General features: G+C 38.6%; 1 protein-coding gene across 1 annotated transcript in view; it reads left to right on the forward strand.

Annotated features, from left to right (window-relative positions):
* LOC129720973 (frizzled-2) overlaps nucleotides 1-17826 on the forward strand; it is a 75835-nt gene extending 58009 nt beyond the window's left edge. The window contains exon 3 of the mRNA XM_055672956.1: nucleotides 12250-17826. Coding sequence (XP_055528931.1) covers nucleotides 12807-14768 — 1962 coding nt within the window. The 5' untranslated portion in view covers nucleotides 12250-12806 and the 3' untranslated portion in view covers nucleotides 14769-17826. The remainder of the gene's footprint in view (nucleotides 1-12249) is intronic.
* The last annotated feature ends 4048 nt before the right edge of the window (nucleotides 17827-21874 follow it).

The raw sequence follows: 21874 nt of genomic DNA on the forward strand, positions 1-21874 counted from the left end.
GCGCTGCCAAACGGTTTCATTATGACGAAATTCAACCCGACGGCTGCCGACCCGAGGCAAGTGCCAGCAGCAGCAAACGCAAACGATGGCGCAGCAGACAGGCAAGGTGGGAACCGGTTGGAATGTCTAGGTTGTCAGCTCTTAAATATTGAACAGGAGGATTGTTGGCTAATTTTAACACCTTTCAGGCAGATCTTTTATATTCTCTTTTCGCTACACATAAACGGCTGACCGTGAGGTGTTTGTTTTCCCAATAGCTCTCGGAAGCCGCACAAGTGTGGAAAAGTGTGAGCGCTGCAGCCGCCGATGGGTAGCTGTTCTAGTGGCCGAGAGGAAGGATGGGACGAGTGAGATGCGTACCTATTACTCGTACTCGCTAGTGGGTTTGGTCTTTGCTTACACACTCGCCAACTGCAGTGTGTGTACGTAGGTACACGCATGCAGTCCGGTGCAATTGGTGCTGCGGTGGAGTTTCGGGCTTCGGGTTCTTGACTGAAGTATCGAGAAGATGCGCAACAGTTTCGAGTTTCCTTTAAGGGCACAAAAACACCCGGTTGCTATCAGTATGGTAACGCTGGTAAATGATACATTTTTGTTGACTTCCGCATTGTACCAAATCAACTAATTAACTGATTTTGTGCTCATTATAAATCGTTATTAGTATACTTTTATTTATTAATTCATTGTGTTTTGGGAATCACAATTTTGGGTATTCGAACTAATTTCAGAACTACTCCCGATTATTTTGATCTCGTCGTTTTATGGCAGAGCTCGGATACCGTCACGATAAAAGCATTCATCTTTTGAGGTTATCCATTAACGAAGCCATTTTTTGATGTCTTCATATCAGCAGAACTGCCAAGTTTTAATGACTTTGGCAGTCCGAGCGTTGTCATGCTGTAGAATCACTTTTTTTTGCTTATGCTCATATTGTCACCTTTTTGCGCAGTGCTCCATCTATATAAATCATGAGAAACCCAAGTTTTTGAATCATTCCAAAAGCACATAATCGCTTGAAAATGGCTTGGATCCTCATCGAGCAATTCCTCAAATTCGAGACTTTCGAAGGCCTTCCTTCACGCGAAGGGTCGTCATCATCGAACTTACCGTCTTTAAAGCAAAGCAACCAATCACGGTACCATGTTTCATGTAGAGCAGTATTTCTGTAAATTTTTTTCAACTCTCGATACACTCCAGTCACTGTTTTTTTGAAAGAAATGAGAAAAAAAAACACTTCCCACAAATGACGATTATTTGACATTTGTGTCAGACATTTTCACACAAATGAAATCATATAATGCCACAATAAAATCAATCACGTGTCAAAGTGGATTTTTCACGAGATGTCCTCAGCTTGGTGCATCAATACCCAAAACTATGGCGAAATCGAACAGCACTTACTGCTGGCGCCATCTATTGACAGATAGCAAGAACCTAGTTGTGCATTTAACATGTTATCAATAAAAAATTGTCACAATATAAATAATGCCTGTAAAATTATCACAATTTTGAATAAATGAGGTTGCTGTCGTGATTAGAAAAGTGACAGTTATCATAAGTGAGTTTAAGCGAAAACGCGGTATACAAGCATATTACGATTGCAAAATACTAAACTCTTAGATTAAACTAGGAATTTTTGCAAGCACCTCGTTTTTGATGTCAGTTTTTTCAAGTCTTTTGCTCGGTGGAACACGTTTTTAAACAAAAATATTTTGCAGAGAGCTTGCATTTCTCAATCAATGGGAAAAACTTCCACTAATTCGCTGTTGATTTAAAAATACAGGTGCTGCACTAAATATTTTGGCTTGAAATAGTACTACGCCAAGCAAAAGATCTGGTGACCTCTGTTTGTACCATTTGGTAATATTTATGGTGGGCAAAAACTTCCAAAATGTTATGGAGTTGTAGTATAGATAAATAAAATCGAAATTAGGTGAAAATTCTGAGAAATCAAATGGGACACTGTAGAACTGCTATTAAAACAAAAATTATATTCCTTTAAGTCGAAATGACTACAAAATTAAAAAAAAAGCAGAATATTAAAAGCAAGTATTTATAAATTTTTCTTGTGATTCTGATTCAGATTGGCTGGGTAAGATGATTCACAATGAAAATCCTTCGAGTTTTCGCAAAAAATAAGTCGTCAAAGTAACTGAATGACTCTTAACATTAGATCGGAATTCATATATGTTCCTCGTGATTCTGATGCAGATGAAAGTTTCTGAAAGTCCCTCAAATTTTCACATAAATTGAGTTAATGTGACGAGTGGTCCACTATTGGAAAGGGGTCTATAGGGGTAATTTACACTAATCTGTAAATGAATTCCTGGATCTAGATTCACTTTGGGAAAAAATATATAGGATATACCAACTTATAGTTGACTTATAGTCTCATTCGATCATTCGAGGGACTTCCAGAAACTTTCATCTGCATCAGAATCACGAGGAATATCTATAAATTCCGATCTAATGTCAAGAGACATTCAGTTATTCTGACGAGTGGTCCACTATTGGTAATGGGTTCTTTAGAGCCTAATTTACCCTTTTGATGGACAATTCACGCTGATATCAATGATATAGTGATACGAATTTAATATATTCATCGAACTATATCTCAAAATTTTGCTTTGAAACCCTCAACAAACAATGCGTCATCAGACAGGAAACATCTAAAACTTTCTTATAAAGTGTTTAAAGTTTTGACCATCTTAAATTTAATCAGTAAAACGCGCTTTTGAACAATTTGATAATTACCGATTTTAATTTTGAGACCGGCATATGAAAACTGAGGAAAAAATCATAGGGTAAATTAACCAATGGTGAACCCCTTTGATGTAGTGGACCATTCACCTAATTAACTCAATTCATGCCAAAACTCGAGGGATTTCTAGCAAAGTTTCATCGGAAAACAGCTTATCCAGCCAATCTGCTTTAGACAAACGAGAACCATATCTAAATTTCGATTTATGTTAAGAAAAATTCAGGAAATCTCACGAGTGGTCCACTATAGGTTAATAAAAGAAAGTGGCCCACTATAGGTTAATTTACCCTTCAAGATTCATTAATAAAACGAAATGAGTCGCGTAAAAAATATTCCCATCGAGCCAAAATTCTGAAACGAGTTCCAACATTTTCAGCGCGATCAGAGTAGCAGCATAGGCTGAATCAATCTATAGTAGACCCCTCGTTAAAATCTCAATCGTTAAATCTATAGAGAATCACTCGTTGAAATAAATCAATTCCTCCTAACATCAAATCAAAATTTAAAAATGTTTCTCGTTATTCTAGGGCAGATTGGCTGAATAAGATGTTTCTCGATGGAAGTTTCTTGAAAATCCCTCGAGTTTTCGCAAAAATTGATTAATCTGGCGGGTGGTCCACTATAGAAAATTGGTTCCCTAAAGATTAATTCAACCTACGCTGCTCGACAAGCACATCACACTGAACGCACGCCATTTAGTGTGTTCGGGAAAAGGTAAAACTAGTCTTGGATGGACCTTGTCCTTCAATAGATCATTGTTCAGATTAACTCAATTTATGCGAAAACTCGAGGGATTTCCAGACAACTTCCATCGGGAAACATCATATCCAGCTTATCTATGGTAGAGCCACCTTGGATGGACTATTTCCATTAGAGGACCACCCTGATGAAAAACTTTTGGTAGAACTGACTTGGAAGAGCTACTTCATTTAGTGGACCACCCATTTGATTAACTCGTTTTATGCGAAATCCGAGGGATATTTAGAAAACTTCTATCAGGAAGCGTTTTATCCAGCTAATTTGCGTCAGAATCACAAGAAATGTTTTAAAACTCCGATTTATATCAAGAGAATAAACAGTTGTTGTTGAGTAGCAGGCTGGAGTTGTGCAGAAATGCGCGTGGTCCAAATTAGGACGTATTACGTTCTTTGAAAATATTTTTTCATTTATTAAACTTTTCACGTATCTGTCACAATAACAACATAACTATTGTTTGAAGAGGATTATTGAGCAAAATTTTGTGATATAGTTAAATAAAAATATGAAATTTTCACTTTGCCAAAAACATGTTGACCCCCTGGCGAGCGGAGGGCCACCAACTGGAACTTGTTTGAGTGCAATTGCCGTGTTCTTACTACGTTTAATTGAAGACCTAGAGAATTACTCTAATTCAGCAATTTCCATGCAAAAAAGTCCTATGCGAAAATTCACTATCGTGGGTCTTTATCGAACAATTTTGAACCTGAAACGGCAAAGTGAACAATAACTATACGAAGATCATGTTGCAGACCTATTTTGCTATTTTGTAGGGTTCAAGACTCAGAGAACCCAACCATTTGATTATTTTAGAGGATTTTAAACGCAATTTTACATGACATATCAAATTTTGCGGGTGGTATTGTTTGTTTTGGAGATAGAATTTCTTAAATCTTTTTTGTCACTGCGCCGTTTTATGAAATCATCATGCGTCTCCATTAGGGTGGTCGGTATTACCGACTTTTCGAAAAACCGGTATTTCGGTATTCATAAAAATAAAAACCGGTAAAACCGGTATTTTTATTTTTTTTGGATTTATACAAACCAGGGGCGACTCATGTTCTTTTAACCTACTTGTTCAACTACAAAATTCTGAAAAACGCAAGTCATTCTCACTGTACTATTTAAAATAAAACTAAAAAATTTACATGAATTTTGGTTTTAAATTTTTTTTCGCTCAGCGTCTCAGGTTGCATCTATGGACGTGTCGCTGCATAATTATGGTTTTGCATTCATGAGTACCTATGCTTCATTACGATTGTTTTGATCTCATGTGGTATACGATCCAGGTACAACACTGGATAAATTTAACAGTGTTTGGAAAACTTCAATGAATGAATCCTGTGATATGATTACGAAGAACATAATTTCGAAACTCATAAGAACAAAAAAAAACATGCAGATTTTTATTTCAATTTTCTTTCACATTCGCCAAACTGAATAACTTCCAAATTCATAGAGAAACAATATCTGAAACTGTTGAGAAGAGTAAATGAATGAAGAAGAAAATAAAATGATGATTAGACAAGAATCCGAAGGAACCGAAGGTAAATACTTCTCTATTCTGTTCGATGTTTTTTGAACAGTTCGTCCAAATTCATTTGAACCCGAGAAAGCATTTTTCTCAGCTAGAAATATTGCTAATTAAATCCGCTGCGGTATGTGCGACGAAGCTTTGACCATGCTGAAGCTATTTAAATGTATCTTTTCCAAGGGGCAGTAATTTTTAGGATGAAATTCTTTGTTGATTGATTTTTTCATCCTGTAAACACTTTGTTTCAAGGGCAACTTGTCCATAACTAGGTTCAACCTGTGCAATGCACATGGAGATGCCAAACAAAAAATAAATTCCGAATTCAAATTTATATTAATATATTATTTTTTTAGTTTTAGCTTGCAATAGCACAAAACGAATAATGACTAGCGTTTTCTTGCGACCATGATTGTGATTACTGCCTCAAACTAGGATTTTCAGAATTTGTAGTTGAACTAGTTGGTTCGAAACTCACTAGTTGCCCCAGTAAGTATGAGTGTGTAAAGAGATAAGCTGTTTTATTTAGAAAATAAATTTAAATTCAATCTTGCTTCTGTCTAAACGTATTTATTATATATACCGTCATGTGATTTGTAACGCCTACCTAAGTTGGTAGCACTCATTAGCCCTATAATGATTTATGAATATTGTGATAAGTTTTTTTTTTTTCAATGTTGAGAAAAACACCGAAAATACCGTTTTTTCCTCCTCTCCAATACCGGTATTTCGGTATTACCGGTAAACCACCCTAGTCTCCATTAAAGGTTACTACAATGCTTAATGGAGAAGCATTATATATATTTATTCAGTGACGATAAATATTTGAAAAAACACATCAACAAACGATTTGTAACAAGATTTTCGCTTAGTTATTGTTTATTAAAGTATAGTTTGGTATTTTTTCTTGAATAACCCTTTAATAACCTTCACTTTGACGCCAAAAAATTTAAAATTGGTTGAACCGCTCAAAAATTACGAATATTTGAAAATTGTAAATTTTGAAAAATTTATATTTTTCATAAAGCGTCATCCTCAGAGCCAAACAAACAATACTGGTCTAAAATTGTTTAATAAAGACCAACTTAATTTCTAGCAGGTTCTGAACTAGAAAATTTATGCATAGTGCTTTTTTGCTTGGAAATGCTGATTAGAATTTTTTTTTACAAGCTAGATACATTGCTCGCTTTACAAAACCTAAAATGTAGTAATAAAACAAAACTGAAATTAAAGCTCAGCATTAGAGATGGTCGGGTTTGATGTTTTTCAAACCCGTACCTGACCCGAGCCCGAATTTTTTTTCGGTCGAAACCCGAGCCCGACCCGAACCCGAAATTTGTTTATTCGTTCAAACCCGAAATTTTATTTCTATGAAACCCGAACCCGAGATTTCATAGATTTTATAGTCGGGTTTCGGGTTTTCATACCCAAACCCGACCTGAACCCGAAATTTTCAAACCCGAACCCGACCCGAACCCGAATTTTTTTTTTCACCAAACCCGAACCCGACCCGTACCCGACAGTTTCAAACATTTTCAAACCCGAACCCGACCCGAACCCGTCCCGTACCCGACAGTTTCAAACATTTTCAAACCCGAACCCGTCGGGTACGGGTCGGGTTCGGGTTTCGGGTTTGAAAACCCGAAACTCGACCATCTCTACTCAGCATAACGGCCAGCTCTACTGCCAAACGGGCATCGGTGGGGGTTTTTACTTACAAATCGTTGATATAAGTAAGTCGCTATACACAGCGTGTTCAAGACAGACACTCTCTCAGTTACAAAAATAACCTCCACAAGACAGTGAGTATGATTTTTTTTCTCGCTTGTTTTCCATCGGTCTAGTTCCGTCACGGTTTGTTGTGCCAATCACCGACGCCCGGGGTGTGGCGACTCCACCCAGGATCCTAACTCACGACCCGTTGATTAACGAACCGACGCCAACGGCTTTGCTTCCTAATGCGATGGAAGTCGTGATCCCACAGATTTTTCGCCTCGGAAATCTCCCGGTGTCGACTAGAACTGAATCTAAACAAGTTGGGTTGGTTGTAAGTGGATCACGCCACCCCACAATCATCGACACCTATGTCGGCGTTGGGATTCGAACCCAGGCGTCGAGCGTGGTTGGCTTCAACCGCTTCGTACCATTCTAGAACATCATTGACGTAGTGACAGGATGCAGGGTGGCCACTATACCGGGAAAAACGAGAAAAGCTGGAAAAAGCCGGGAGTTTCAAATCACCGGGAGAAAAAGACGGAAAAACCGGGAAATTACGCTTCACGCCGGGAAAACCATCCTCCTTCATGTCTGTCGTTTCATTTTTTCAACAATTTCTAAGGAATTGTCAGAATAAAAATCTGTTTATTTTTTGAACGATGACCTAACTGGCATGATTCTGCCGGTTATGGAAAAGCTGGTTGTTGGTTTCAGCCAAAGTCGACGGCGGCTTCGCAGCAAGATCTGTGTTAAGTAAAATCAAGCTTGATCAGGCGGATAAACATAGTTTACTGTTCCGTAACATATTTCGTCAGATTTTAAAAAAAATGGTTAAAAACGTTCTGCTCTTACCAATTCTATCATCTTTTAACGTGAACAAGGATCGCTTAGTTTTGAATCAGAGGGAAGAAATTTGATTGCTCAAAACATCGTATACCGGACCGGAACGGAGCTACCCGGGTTGTATTTTCCGATTTTTGATATGATTTTCAAGCAGCACATTGATATTGCGGATTATTTTATTTGCATTTGCAAGTGACATATTTTAAAGAGAATATGTATATCAAATTATTTTACAAACTGTGTTTCAATTTCATCAAATTCTGCCCTAAAAATTTTAAACGTAAGGATGTTCATTCGTATTTATAAATAAAACAATCGAACATGTACTTTAACACTAAATAAATGATATGTGCATTTGATATGATATGAATGAAACTTCGCATTTGCTTGCGACTAGAAGACACTTGACTTTTACGTAGATATTCGGATCATTTCGACTTAAGCAACATAATTAAAAAAAGCGTGTTGGTTCTAATAGATGAAATCATTAAAAACTTGTATCTCGAAAACTACTACCAATGTTCTTTTCTATATGATTTTTCACTTGAATTCCGGAATTTCCGCTTGAAAATTTTGCAAGTCCCAGATTCTAAGTTTTTTGGAAAAGAAAATTGTTTTGAGATAACAACAGATACAAACAACAGATAACAACATTCTCAACATTTCATGAATTTGGCATAAAAATGCATTTTGCATAATAAAATTTTTTTGACAATTTCATATGGCGTCATACACAAATTATGTAACGCATGAAGGGGGCCGGGGGGTTAAGTCTGTGTTACTTATTATTACATAGGGAGGAGGGGGTAGTTAAGACCGTTACGTAACTGTGATGTTTGCTCAAAATTAGCAATTTGGAGGGGGGGAATGTCTGTCCAGCGATACGTAATTTTAGGGGGGGAGTCATATCGAACGTTACTAATCGTTACATAGGGGGGGTCTGAAATCTAGGTTTTTCGCGTTACGTAATTTGTGTACGACACCTATGCATTTTTTCATTGGTCACTCTGAGGCTCTTCTTCACAAAGGCCCTTTGAGATGAGATAACAAGGACAAAAATTGTGCAGCAGATCACTATTAAGGTAACGGCTAAAAACGATGAAGGAGAAATGTTTTTCATAGTTTTGTAATACTAATTTTGCAAGGCATAAATAAACATGTGAATATTGATTTTTTCTCACAGGGTTACCGCTCCTATATTCATCTCAGTACCTATATTCATCTCATCGAGCCTTTTTGATCGATTTATCGTCAAATTTTACCATATTTTCAACGTAAAACTTTCAGCCACTTGAGAAAATCGAGAAGTAAATAGATTAACTTTCAAAAATTTGTAGAAATTTGACGATAAATTGGACAAATGAGAGAAATAAAATGAATATAGGTGCACCAAGCTGTTGAGATGAATAATGGAGCGATTACCCTATGATTAAAAAATTAAACATCGGGAAATTTTATTAAATATCGTCGGGAAATACCGGAAAAAAACCGGGAAATCGAAAATGGATTTCGAGTGGCCACCCTGAGGATGCCAAATCAAAACTGAATAGTATATCATGGCTGCGTAATGCATTGTAACGATCGCTTTTGTAGACATTTTTCACGGTGAATTTTTTTTTTATTGTTTCTGAATTCATTAAGCTTTTACGCGCTCGACCACAGCTGCTTTTGCCAATTTAAATATTCTCCAGGAAACTTAGCCTTTTTCTTCATCCTGGAACGTTCTGCAACTGTTTAAAGCCTACCATCGTAACGCAGGAAATGTTCGTCAGATACTCACATTCTGCTAACCATTACGGGTTGGCTCAGTGTTCGAATTTAACGACTTCATTCTTTGCCGATGATTTGAAATATGCACGGAGGTCGCTGACATTTCTATTTTACGCGGTACTGTACGTACGAAAAGTTGCGGCCTCCTCGAAATATTTGGGTAACATTAGCATTTTCTTGGTGGTTCCGCAAATTTGTAGTTGTGTCGCTTCCCGGTTTTCAAGCTGTTGTTAAAATCACATGAAATGATTGAGGACCGCTTTGAACAGTACCTGCTTTTTGGCAGAGAGAACCGGATATTCGTTGCCCCCCACACGCTTTTTTGCGCACCTATTCTTCTTTCGAAGCCATTATTGCTAGACGCTTGTTAGGGAAACAAAACTTTCAGAAAGAGCACGAAACCGTTAACCATGTGAAATATTTCACTCACTAATGAAATGTTTCAGGAGATGTATGTATTTGTTTTTTTTTTCCTTAGCTCAACAACGAATGAAAATAGGATTTTTGTGTCTCTTAGAAAGCATTTCCTCATAAAATTTCCCATCTTTCTATGGTATTAGATGGTTGCTACCGTAAAGAATGGTGGGCTTTTTAAAGGTTTAATTTCAGAAAACACCAGGATTAAAAATTTTCACAAGGGTTAAAAAATTTGTAACAATGAAAGTTGAGCTACAACAATTATTAGTTTGGACTCCGAAAGATGCGCAAATAATATATTTGGGTTCGGTTTTACAGGATTTTTTAGTGATAAAAAAATGTGAAATAAAAAAACGCGAAAATTGATTTTTTTTCATAAAACTCAAACTAGCACGTAGACTGAACATTTTTCAGAGTTGTTGCCATACAAAAGTTTTTTTGTTACACTTTAACCAACCATTTTCCGGATGAGCCCCCAGACTATCTGACAAAACGTTATTTTGGGACATACTTTAAGGCCAGTTTGGCGGTGTTTGAATTTATGATGTTCCGATTTTTCGATCGCAAAATCTGTCCCCAGTAGATACATATCGGAAGTTCACTGCTAACTAATTTGGCTTAACATTTAAAAAAACCAGAAACACATGAATTTCAATAAAGTTATCTTGCACAGAAAAAATCCACTAATTTTTGTGTCGCTTATTTTTACTGAATGCTGTTAGTTTCTTATTGTTACCAGCAACTTTTTTTTTGTATTTATTTGAAATTTGTTCGCGGTACACATCTATTCCTTTCATCAAGAAAGGTTAACGCCTCTTTAATAATGCTGTCCGTTTTTTTTTTTTGTCAGATAAAATCTGTTCACATTTTTAGGTTTTTTTACGGTACGAAAGTGTTAAAACTGCCAGAAACGTGTTAAACATCAGACCAGAGTATTTTAAATTGTCAAAGTTTCCACTTAAGCAAGCAACCACAAAACAAGCTTCCCAAATTCAAAGACCATTTTAAAATATAACAAGATCGAAATTCTTCTAAATTTCACCAGTCAATTGATTCACAACAATTCAACGGTTGAAGCTCACTTGTAAAGAGTTTACCGAATGACTGCGTCCTCCATTGTTGCCACCATCGAATGCCGCAAATTATACACACCATTTGCGGGCACCCTCGGGCTGACTATTCATGCCCCCCCATTCGGAAGAAGCAGGAGGACGCCTCAGGCACCCACAGCATTCAATAGCTAACCTAACCTCCGGTCGATTCAATGATCCGTGACGCAATAGTGCCACTGTGGTCTGAATGTTGGCCTTTATCAACAACAACTTCCGCCCCTACGGCAGGGGAAAAACCGAACCGGCAGGATTAATGGGCTCATCAGGAATATTGATTAGAAAGAGCTCGAAAGGATTGTCCTTCGTTTCCCGTTTTCTAATCTGATTAATTTATCAGCATTTGTTACGGTTTCCAGTGTGACGCAGTCGCTCGTAGTCTTCGAGTTCTTATGTAGTGGTGCATCACGAAAATTGGTTACAATTTTGCTATCGAAAGCTCATTTCCTGTGCCGAATTCAATTAAAATGGACAAGTCAATTACATTAAAACTATCGATCGGAAAAAGGCTTACACCGAGCCCATCACAGATCCGACAGAAGGGCTCCCTCGTTCTACCGTATGCTTCTGAGCTGTAATGAACGTAATTTAGTAGTATCGTTCCGAAAAAGCCTTTTTCCTGGTTGAGCAATTTCTATCGAAAAACCCTCAACCAGACCAGGTCAGAGCCCCGGAGTGATGTAGTTGCGGCAAGCTGTTATCGTTTGCCATCCACCGCACAGAAGCGTTCGCTACCCAAAAGTTCCTCTCTTATACGGAAGACACTTTTGGGGAGAATCCTTCTGCTGGCGTCGGACACTCGAGCTCGGGAGCCCACGGCAACGAGCGTTTCGGTTTAGTTCGATACACATTCTCCGGAGGAAGCGCACAGTGGGTCGGAATTCACAACATGATTTAATATTGAGCTTGAAATCCAACTATAATTCCTTTGAGTTTTCCAACTATTCCACTGCATTCGGATGGATGTTGTGTAAAATACATATGAATCATCACTGTTTAAAATGTTTGGCATATTTTCCGTCTATTTCATCGTGAATGGCGGCAGACAACGTGTACCGTTGGCGAGGCATTCTTCGTCACGTCGAACTTTCCCAGCCAAGTGTGTGACAAAGGCACCATCGTGCGAAAGCATCTCACCAACGACTGCATGTTTTATTTTTTTTTGCCTCATCATGTCTGTTACAAGCTGACAACAGGCATTTCCAGACGATGCACACACTTGACTTGGTTCATTTATGTCTAATGTGATTTCGGTTTCAAATTCGAACTCTTTTCCTCCCCAGCCATATGATATTAATTATAATTTCATTTATATTCATTCCCCTCTCTTTTCCCTTTTTTTGCAGAACGAGCGATTCCAACTTTAGTCGGGTACTACTTTTCTCGCGGCGCATCAAGAACCATCTCGTCGCTGCTGGCAGAAAACTGATTTGGTGAACAAGTTTTCTGAATTTAATTTTCGTGCTGTCATCAGCGTCTCATCCGCCGACCATCCGGCCGACCGACCGACCGACCATCAGTATCGCGTTAAAGGACATACTCGGTACTCCGGTCCTAGCGGCACATGTGTCACTCCAGAAACATCACCAGCAGCAACTAACCCCTGCTCAGTGGAAGCGTCAACCGTGGCGGGGTAAGCGGAGGTGTCAAGCGGGAAGCAATAGCGAGATATGCATGCTTGTAGTCGCTGCAGCAGGAAGGAACGATGAAGATAATCTAATTGAAATTTTGCACCCAGGCTGGACTGGGACAGCGAGCGCAATCTGCGACTACTAGCAGAAGCAGCAGCAGCACACACGTAACAGCAACCAACCACGGAGACAGAAAACATTTCGCCTCATTTTCGGAGCAGAAAATCAGATTCGAAATCATACATAGACACGTCTTGTCTAGAAGACTCAAAATGACACGAACCGCAATCAGCGCCCTAACGGTGGGATTACTGCTGCTGTGCTGCAGTACCCGGGCCGATTCGAGCTATTACGGAGGTGCCGGTGTTAGCCCGGTTCCCCATTTACCGGCAATCCCGAAAGATCCACACTCGCGATGCGAAGAAATCACTATTCCGATGTGTCGGGGCATTGGATACAATTTAACCTCATTCCCAAACGAGATGAACCACGAAACGCAGGAAGAAGCTGGCCTAGAAGTCCATCAATTCTGGCCGCTGGTTGAGATCAAATGCTCGCCTGATTTGAAATTCTTCTTGTGCTCGATGTATACACCGATCTGCATCGAAGACTATCACAAACCGTTGCCGGTGTGCCGGAGTGTTTGTGAGCGGGCCCGTTCCGGTTGTGCCCCGATCATGCAGCAATACAGCTTCAGTTGGCCCGAACGAATGGCGTGCGAAAACCTGCCAGTATCCGGTGACAGCGAGAATCTCTGTATGGAGCAGCCCAGTGAGGACGATGGCAGCCATTCGTCCTCCGGAAGTGGAAGCGGTGGTAGTGGTGGTGGTTCTCACGTCAAACCTACCCGTAAATCTCATGGGTCAACCACAGGCGGTGCTACCGGCCAGAACAACAAATGCAAAGGCAAGAATTCAAAAAACTGCCAAAATCCCCCAGGGGAAAGAACAAAAGAGTGCATGTGCCGGTGTCGGGAGCCACTGGTGACCCTGGGGAGGGAAAGCTTACTGCACAACCAAAGTGTCGAAAGGGTCGGCGACGTAATAAATTGCGCGATCCCGTGCCGGGGGGCGTTCTTCAGCCAGGAAGAAAAGGATTTCGCCGGGGTGTGGATCGCGCTCTGGTCCGGCCTCTGCGGCATAAGCACACTAATGACACTCACCACGTTCCTCATAGACACCGAAAGATTCAAGTATCCTGAGAGACCGATCGTGTTCCTGTCGGCGTGTTATTTCATCGTGTCCTGCGGCTATCTGACGCGGCTCTTCATGGGTCACGACGAGATTGCGTGCGACGGGAAGGGCATCAAGTATCCATCGATGGGCCAGAGCTCCTGTACGATGGTGTTCATCATGATCTACTTTTTCGGTATGGCCTCCTCGATCTGGTGGGTGATTCTGTCGTTCACCTGGTTCCTGGCCGCCGGACTCAAATGGGGCAATGAAGCAATCTCCAAGCACTCGCAATATTTCCATCTTGCGGCCTGGCTTATTCCGACTGTGCAGAGCGTTTCGGTGCTGTTAAGGCCAGCCGTTGATGGAGATCCAATCGCCGGAATCTGCTACGTCGGAAATACGTCCGTTGAAAATCTTAAGAATTTCGTTCTGGCACCGCTTTTCGTCTATCTGGTAGTAGGAACGACGTTCCTGATGGCTGGATTTGTGTCATTGTTCCGAATCAGGTCGGTTATTAAGCAGCAGGGTGGAATCGGAGCGGGATCCAAAGCGGACAAGCTGGAGAAACTGATGATTCGGATAGGGATCTTCAGTGTTTTGTACACCGTTCCGGCTACGATAGTCATCGGATGCAATCTGTACGAAGCGAACTACTTCGAAGACTGGATGACCGGTTTGACATGTCCGTGCAAAGCGGCCATTGGAATCCGGCAGAAGCCCCTGTACTCGGTGCTGATGTTGAAGTATTTCATGGCCCTTGCTGTGGGCATCACATCCGGCGTGTGGATATGGTCTGGCAAAACCGTGGAATCGTGGCGACGATTATGGCGAAGATTGTTCGGTTCGCCCGATCCAACCGGCGCTGGTCAGGTGCTGATAAAACCGCGACCTCCACTCCCGCAGCCATATGCCACCTCAGGGATCGGTGTAGGTCCCGGTTCGGCTGCAGCATCTCTACTTGCCACTCCGTACACGCAAACCGTCGGTAGCGTGGCGTCCACTAGTCATCATCATCTGCATCATCATGTACTCAAGCAAACACCGCTCAGCCACGTATGACCTGGAGATATTGGCGGCGCTTCCTCGCTCACTGCCGGATCCGGCTCGGTGGTTGACCCCCGGGCCGTCTCTGTCGTCGTAACGCTGCCAGGACCACAACCAGGACAAGCCCTGAGCGACTATGGTCCGATATAGTTGACAGTGCGACCAGATACGGCACGATGGATACCTAGCAATGCGAGCGATCAGCTGTGACCCGGACGCGCATAAACGGGGAGGGACTCCGCACACAGCCTCAGCAGTCTCTCATCAGCATCAGCATCATCATCTGCAAGTGCATGTGTGCGTGAGCAACACTTGTGTAGAAGTTAGTTAACGTAGTAGGCGCATAGGTCTGTGTTTAATTTGTACCGATTGTGTAAGGCAGGCTAAAACCAGAAAGTTGTGTGATGTAGATGTCGTTGTTTCTTATTGTAGACTGTAAGGACAAACGAAACAAGCATAAGCAAGTAACAAAGTGTACACATTTCTATGTATAGGATAGGTCAAATGAAGTCGTGCTGGTCAAAAGTCGCACTGTTCCCTCCCTGTCGCCATTTTCTCAACAACAACAAAAATCATCCTACTAACTAATACTACAACTACTACTAACTACAACTACTACTACCATCTAAATCTTTATCATAAGTACGATGAAGCAGCTCTCTTTCTAGTCCAAAAAAAAACACTAATAACTGTTGAAAACTGATCCATCGACAGACTTTTATACACAAGTGAAGAGCCAAAAAAAGATACATCTCCTGTCGACTATCAAACGTCAAGCAAAACGAAATATTATTCCGATGTCATAACATTATTGGTATGTGGTAGCAGCAAAAATAGTCTACTTGTCCAAGAAATTACCTTCTAACTGTGAACTAAAAATGTGTTCTTTAGTAGAGCATTCTCGTGATGTCCCAAAACTACTATTTAAAGCTGACCAGTTTAAATCTGCAAACCATTGCTCTCCAAAGCAAACGAAAAAAAACGGCCACCACAAACTCCTCGAAAAACGGTGCTCTCGAGATATCCCAACACACACGTAAATGACAATACTAGCCCCAGCAAATAGTTATAGACTCACATTTCAACACAAAAATCATTATTTGTAGCGCCTGAAAGTCGCAAAACAAACATCTACGGAAATGCGTGCGCTATCATATAACAACAACCAAAAAATAAAGCTGAATTCCGCCATTTCACTGCCAAAATCGTTAATTTTCGGTCCACATAGAAAACAGTAACGACGCGCGAGGCCAACCGGCATTTAATAAATTCCCAACTTCTGCTGACGGTCAGTTGGTGGAAGTCCGAAACCGCTCTCGCTATCCGATAGATAAATCAGACTGGACACTAACATAAATCTAAATTAACTCGGATTAGCCGTTTGGCAGCGAGAGCAAAGTTGTCATTTTATTCTATCGGCCTACCAGCTCTGCTGAAATGCGACGGTCGCGACGCGCGAAAAGCAACCAACAACAATCAACCAACCAGGCGGCTTTGTAGAAATGAGAGCAAGCAGGCGTTATGTGACTGCGAAAAACGAAGAAGAAAAAGAAAATAAATCAACAACTCTGTAACTGACGAAAAAGAAGTAATTAAAACACTTTTAAAAGGTGCATTTCATGAAACATTCATACGTAATTAGAATTAATTTACTCGTTTATGGTATATAGCTATTGGGCAAAAATCGTAGAGGAAAACGTTAAAACAGAACATTGACTGGTTCAGTTTTTCTCAGCTTCAATCGTAGTTATGTTATCTCTGTCAGTGTGCAGAAATTGATTCAATTTTTGTTTTGCTTGATTTGAATTATTCTTTCGGAAATGGTTTTGCCTTCGAGTCTTACTTTCGGTTTCGCTTTGCTTTCTTCTCCGAAAACTCTCAAAACATGACCTCTAAGTTTACCCCCGCACATTTACCATTTACCCATCACTCGTACTTGGTTGTAAAAAGCCTACTTTGATTGCCATAACTTCAGTTATTGAAGCCTTTCGGTTAAGCTTTGTTTATTATGTATAGAAGAAACACACACACACACTCACTCACGCACTGCTAGTGAGGAGAAAAACTTATACACTATTTCTTGTTTATATTTTTATTCACTATTAATCGAACTAGGAAACTTACTTTAACTGCGTGTACATATCATAATTCTAGCTTAAAGTGAAGAATGTCGAAATAATCTGTTTTGCTCTGAATACACCGTCTAAAAAAATATAATTTGGTAGCTGCTTCTAACAAAAAATGTAAAGATATATCTATCAAAGCAAAATCAAACTGTAAATTATTTGTAATTTATTTAGCCCCGCTGAGTTAAACAAGCCGTGTGACGACGAATCGCGGCAGTATTATAAAATGAATTCTATGATGAGAGTGATCGAGCGAAATAACAGCGTCACACATGCATTTATGGCACTAAATCAGAACTTCAAAATTTGCATCCCTTCTGGATCATTTACTTCCCATGGAAAAACAGCAGTGAAATTAATTCTATACCCTAAAAGTAAACAGAAAAAAATTAAACTACAGCTTTCGCAACGTATCAGTCAATTATGGAAGATAGTTTATTTTTTACCCACCAATATCACAACCTCTGTATATTAATTTGGCAACTTAACCAAAATAAAAGTCTGTCCGATTAGAGCATCTCTCATCTGCTACTACTTTTTATTTTGTTTGTTTTTCTTTTTTTCATGGAAAAGAAACGCAAAACGCTAAAAGAAACAGAATAAAGCAAACGGTGTGAATGAAATCTGGTTTTAACAGATACATGGACTGTATACGAATATTTTGAATCATAATTATTACTGCAATTATTACTGTATTTGAGCATAATTACCGTAATCATGCGTAGTAATAAGGCATAAGTCGTAGTGTATAAACAAAAGAATAAGATGAAGGAAAAAAAATTAACACAAAAGGTAAAGAAACAACAATGGAAGCAAAAATTATACAATAAGATGATTCACAAGTGAACGGTGAAGCAAGGAAAACAAACTTATATATATAAAATGAAACATATTTTTAATTGTTTAATAAATTATTAAAATAATATGTAAAACCAAATAAAACGACACAGTTTTTTTTTCTTAATGTACAAAATGATGACAGCCACATTCAGATAGGTTAGTGAGTAGTGGAAGCATTAGGTCACAGACAAACATTCTTTGTCACATTCTTTGCTAGTTATATAACTCAGGTAAGTGGAATGTGCTAGTCCTATGGAATCTTATCCTGAATTTTCTGATAGCCGAAGCTATTCCAAACTTTTCCGAATATTGAATGAATAAGAAAAACTTACTATACATACGACTACTGTGTGAAATTTCCGAATTCGGCAAGACCTTTGTCAAAAACTGGTCAAGAATCTAAAAACTCCTCTAAGATATCATTTTTTTTTTTTCCTTATATAGACTTCCTCACTGCGACCGGAATCGTTGATCTATTATGATATATGTATCCAGCACTTCTTTAATTAGCAATACCGCTATTGAGAAGTGACATGCTTTTTACACAGTGCAACAAAAATTGACTTTTTTTTCTGCCTTGGCTTTTTTGTGTATTTTTATGCAAAACTAAATTTCCCCGAGTTTGAACATATTTCAACTTAAGGGGCAACAATGGCGTCATTTTGAATTTTGGAGAAACCGGTAATTTTTTATGTTTTTTCGACGCCATTTTGTTTTCAGATCAAATATCAAAATTCTAAGAGTTTGTCCACATATAAGCATCTTTTTACCCATCTTTTGGAAAAAACAGATCTTAAATCGGACAAAAACTGAGCTCAAACCGGCGATTCTACGAAACCGGTTTTAGCATAGTTTTAGTATATTTCACAAAGCAAAATAATATCGATTATTTCTGAGCATTAATGGTAATTCGCTAATATCTTAAGCCTGTATTACACTCTTTGACCAAGCGTCAAATATTTAGCACTTTTTGACAAATAAAAATTTGGTCAAAGATAATTGTTTGTCACTCTCCAATTTTAACATGGGTTTGCCCCGGGCAAACAACAACCATGATGTCAAATAAATTTGACCATTATGTCAGAAGGTCAAATATTTGACCATTAGACAAAGAGTATACTACAGGCTTTAAAGTGGTATTCAAATTCTATCTTATTTTGAGTAAAAAAGTCTCAGAAATCGAATGGTAGGTGTCTGATCTACGTAAAATGTCAGCAGATAAACCTATTTTTGTATTGTAGGGGAATTGGGGCAAAATCGATATTTTGCTGACACTTTACGTGGATCAGACACCTACCATTCGATTTCTGAGACTTTTTTACTCAAGATAAGATATCATTTGACGTTTCCATAAAAGTTTTCCAAGCAAATTTTCCGAACTTATGCGTTGTGAAACTAAATCGTTGACAAGAGTTACCGAAGCAATTTCTTTTCTTTTTTCAAGCGTTTCTATACTAATAAGCGTTTCTAATACGTTTACTATACGTTTACTATACTAATACGTTTCTATACAGCAACGCGATTCATAACAAGGGAGAGGCAATGAATTCCAACCTACACTTAGAACAATTCTGCAGTCAGTAATACTATTTTGCAGGGTTGATTCAAATAGCTAACGCCAATTGATTTGTGCAGACTACAACTGATAAATATCAGTTTTAAATATGAAAGTCGTTGGTTTTACTATAAAATCCATATCATGGTTTAGTAGTAATAAATACCATGTGTATTTATTTTTATTTTGTGTATGTGTATTTTTAATAGTAGCTATGAAAACAGTTTCATGTTTATTGTTACTACAACATTTGTTTCAGAGTATGTGCTTATTTTTACTATGCAGTCGGTCACACTGACAGAAATATGTTTGACCAGAATGCATGATTCAGTAAACTCCACCGCAGAATGGTTTTCATTTTCAATGCAAAAGGTTGTTGAGAACACTACGACAAAATCGCGGGAGACATAGTAGTTTCAATTGCATTCACCGTATTTGTAACAAAATAGTGTTTTACATTGACAATCATTGATTATAGTAGCTATGAAAACAGTTTCATGTTTATTGTTACTACAACATTTGTTTCAGAGTAGTTTTCTTAGTGCATATAACAAAAACTGTTTTTGTACGGATTCGATTCTATTGCAATGGACGTCTTGATAAGGCGACCAAACAACACTACAGTATTCTAAAATAGATCTAACATATGTAACATAGAGAGTTTTTATAGTATACGGGTCTACGAAATGATAACTGAACCTTTTTATAAAACTATACTGGCATACTGGTGGCTCTATTGATGATCGTATCGTAATGATCAATGAATGTTAACTTAGAATCCATCATTACTCCTAAATCACTAATTTGATAACACCTTTCTACAACTTGATGTCTAAGAGTGCAACTGGCATGTTCAGGATTTTTTCCTTGTGTAGGATATAATATTACATTTTTTTACGTTGAGATCAAGAAGACTTTTCTTCCACCAAATGTAGAAAGTGTCAACCTCTTGTTGGAATTGTTGGATGTCTGATTTGAGTTTTATTTCCATGTACAATTTCATGTCATCGGCATATATCAATACTTTGAGACGATTCAACACAAGGGTAACGACATTAACAAATAGAATGAAGAGCAAAGGGCCTAAATGGGAGCCTTGTGAAACTCCAGATGTCACTTTTACTGGTACAGAAAGGTGTCCCTTAAACCTGACCGTTTAACTTCATCAAAAAATCATACATAGAAAGAAGCCAAGGCAAAAAAAATGTTGCACTGTGTTATTATTGTTTTATCCGTGCTTGTGTGAAATGTGATTTCACTATTTTTTACACGCTATCAGCTCTACAATACCGAGCCTTCCGTCCTTCCTTCTGCCAAATATCACCAATTATAATTTTCAGGAGAAGTTTTATCTTGCGTCCTTCTGGCCAGTTTTATTGACAAGAGAGGCTTATTTTTTGTTAGGAGGAAGTCATGCAAAGATATTATAGAATTCAGCGTAAAGGAAAGGTGTTGGAAGAGCCTGAGAATAATTTAATGCTTAAGTCCTTTTCGACGTCGAATGACCTTATTCTACCAAGATTTTGGCTCTTTGAAAAAAAAAATACAGTTGTGTCACCGTGTGTTTTCCACCGCCGCACATAGGAGTAAATATGCTTTAAACCTCATCAAAAGTGAAAAACTCAAAGTAAGTCAACTTTGTTGTGTAGTGTTTTATTTTGAAGTGTATTGTTTGCTTGATCATTTGACAATTTTTCAGCATCCAGAAGTTATGTTTACAGTCGAAACAAGAGGTTTGAACCGACCGCAATTCAACAGTTTTTTGTGGATAATTGTGGCGCTTTGACATCACAAGCTAAAATATAACGTCTCGAAGATAAACAAGTGATTTTTAAATAAAACAATGATGGAGATTTCTGAAGAAGGCTAATCGAACAGTAATGTGTACTTAGCATGTAAGGTAGTCTATCTAAATACTCAGGGGTTTGTCGAAATGAACATCAAAAAATCAAAAATATTTGTTTTTATAGGTTAACTTAAAATTGGATAATTCATGTTTCCAGTAATGTCTCGGTTGAACGGCTTATTTTACGTGAAAGTGCTAATATTTTTAGTTAGAGTGGTGGAGAAAAATCTTCCGGATGCTTCCGATTTCGTGATTTATCGCTTATCGAAAAAAATCAAGAAATTCTTATTTTTTCGCTTCGGGGCTTGTTGTAGCCTTTTAATAAAAAAAAATTGGCTTTCAATCAAAAAACATATTAAAATAATTATGATTAGGTTTGATATTCTAAGTGTTCCACTGTGCGCCGAATGATGACTGCGTAAACTGTGACCACAGAGAAAAGTCGTTCATCTTATTTTCAAAGGATGTGTAAAAACTTGCAACCGCCATTTAACCGTAACTCGCCCGCGATACCGATAAAATATCGATACAGCAATATTTATGCAGTGCAACTGGGGCACCGCAAGACAGATGTCGTTAGTGTATTAACGAATTTTGATTCAAATATTTATTATTAAAGACGCGGTTAAAAGCAATTATGAGATTTTACTTTTTCAGTTAGTATTTGGTCGCATAAATAGGACATTTCTCAGCAAATAAGTAACGTACGAAAAAAAAAGGATGTCATGTTGCACGTTTTTATTATTTTCTTGTG

The sequence above is a fragment of the Wyeomyia smithii genome, chromosome 2, assembly GCF_029784165.1.
Source record: "Wyeomyia smithii strain HCP4-BCI-WySm-NY-G18 chromosome 2, ASM2978416v1, whole genome shotgun sequence".
Taxonomy (NCBI): Eukaryota; Metazoa; Arthropoda; class Insecta; order Diptera; family Culicidae; genus Wyeomyia; species Wyeomyia smithii.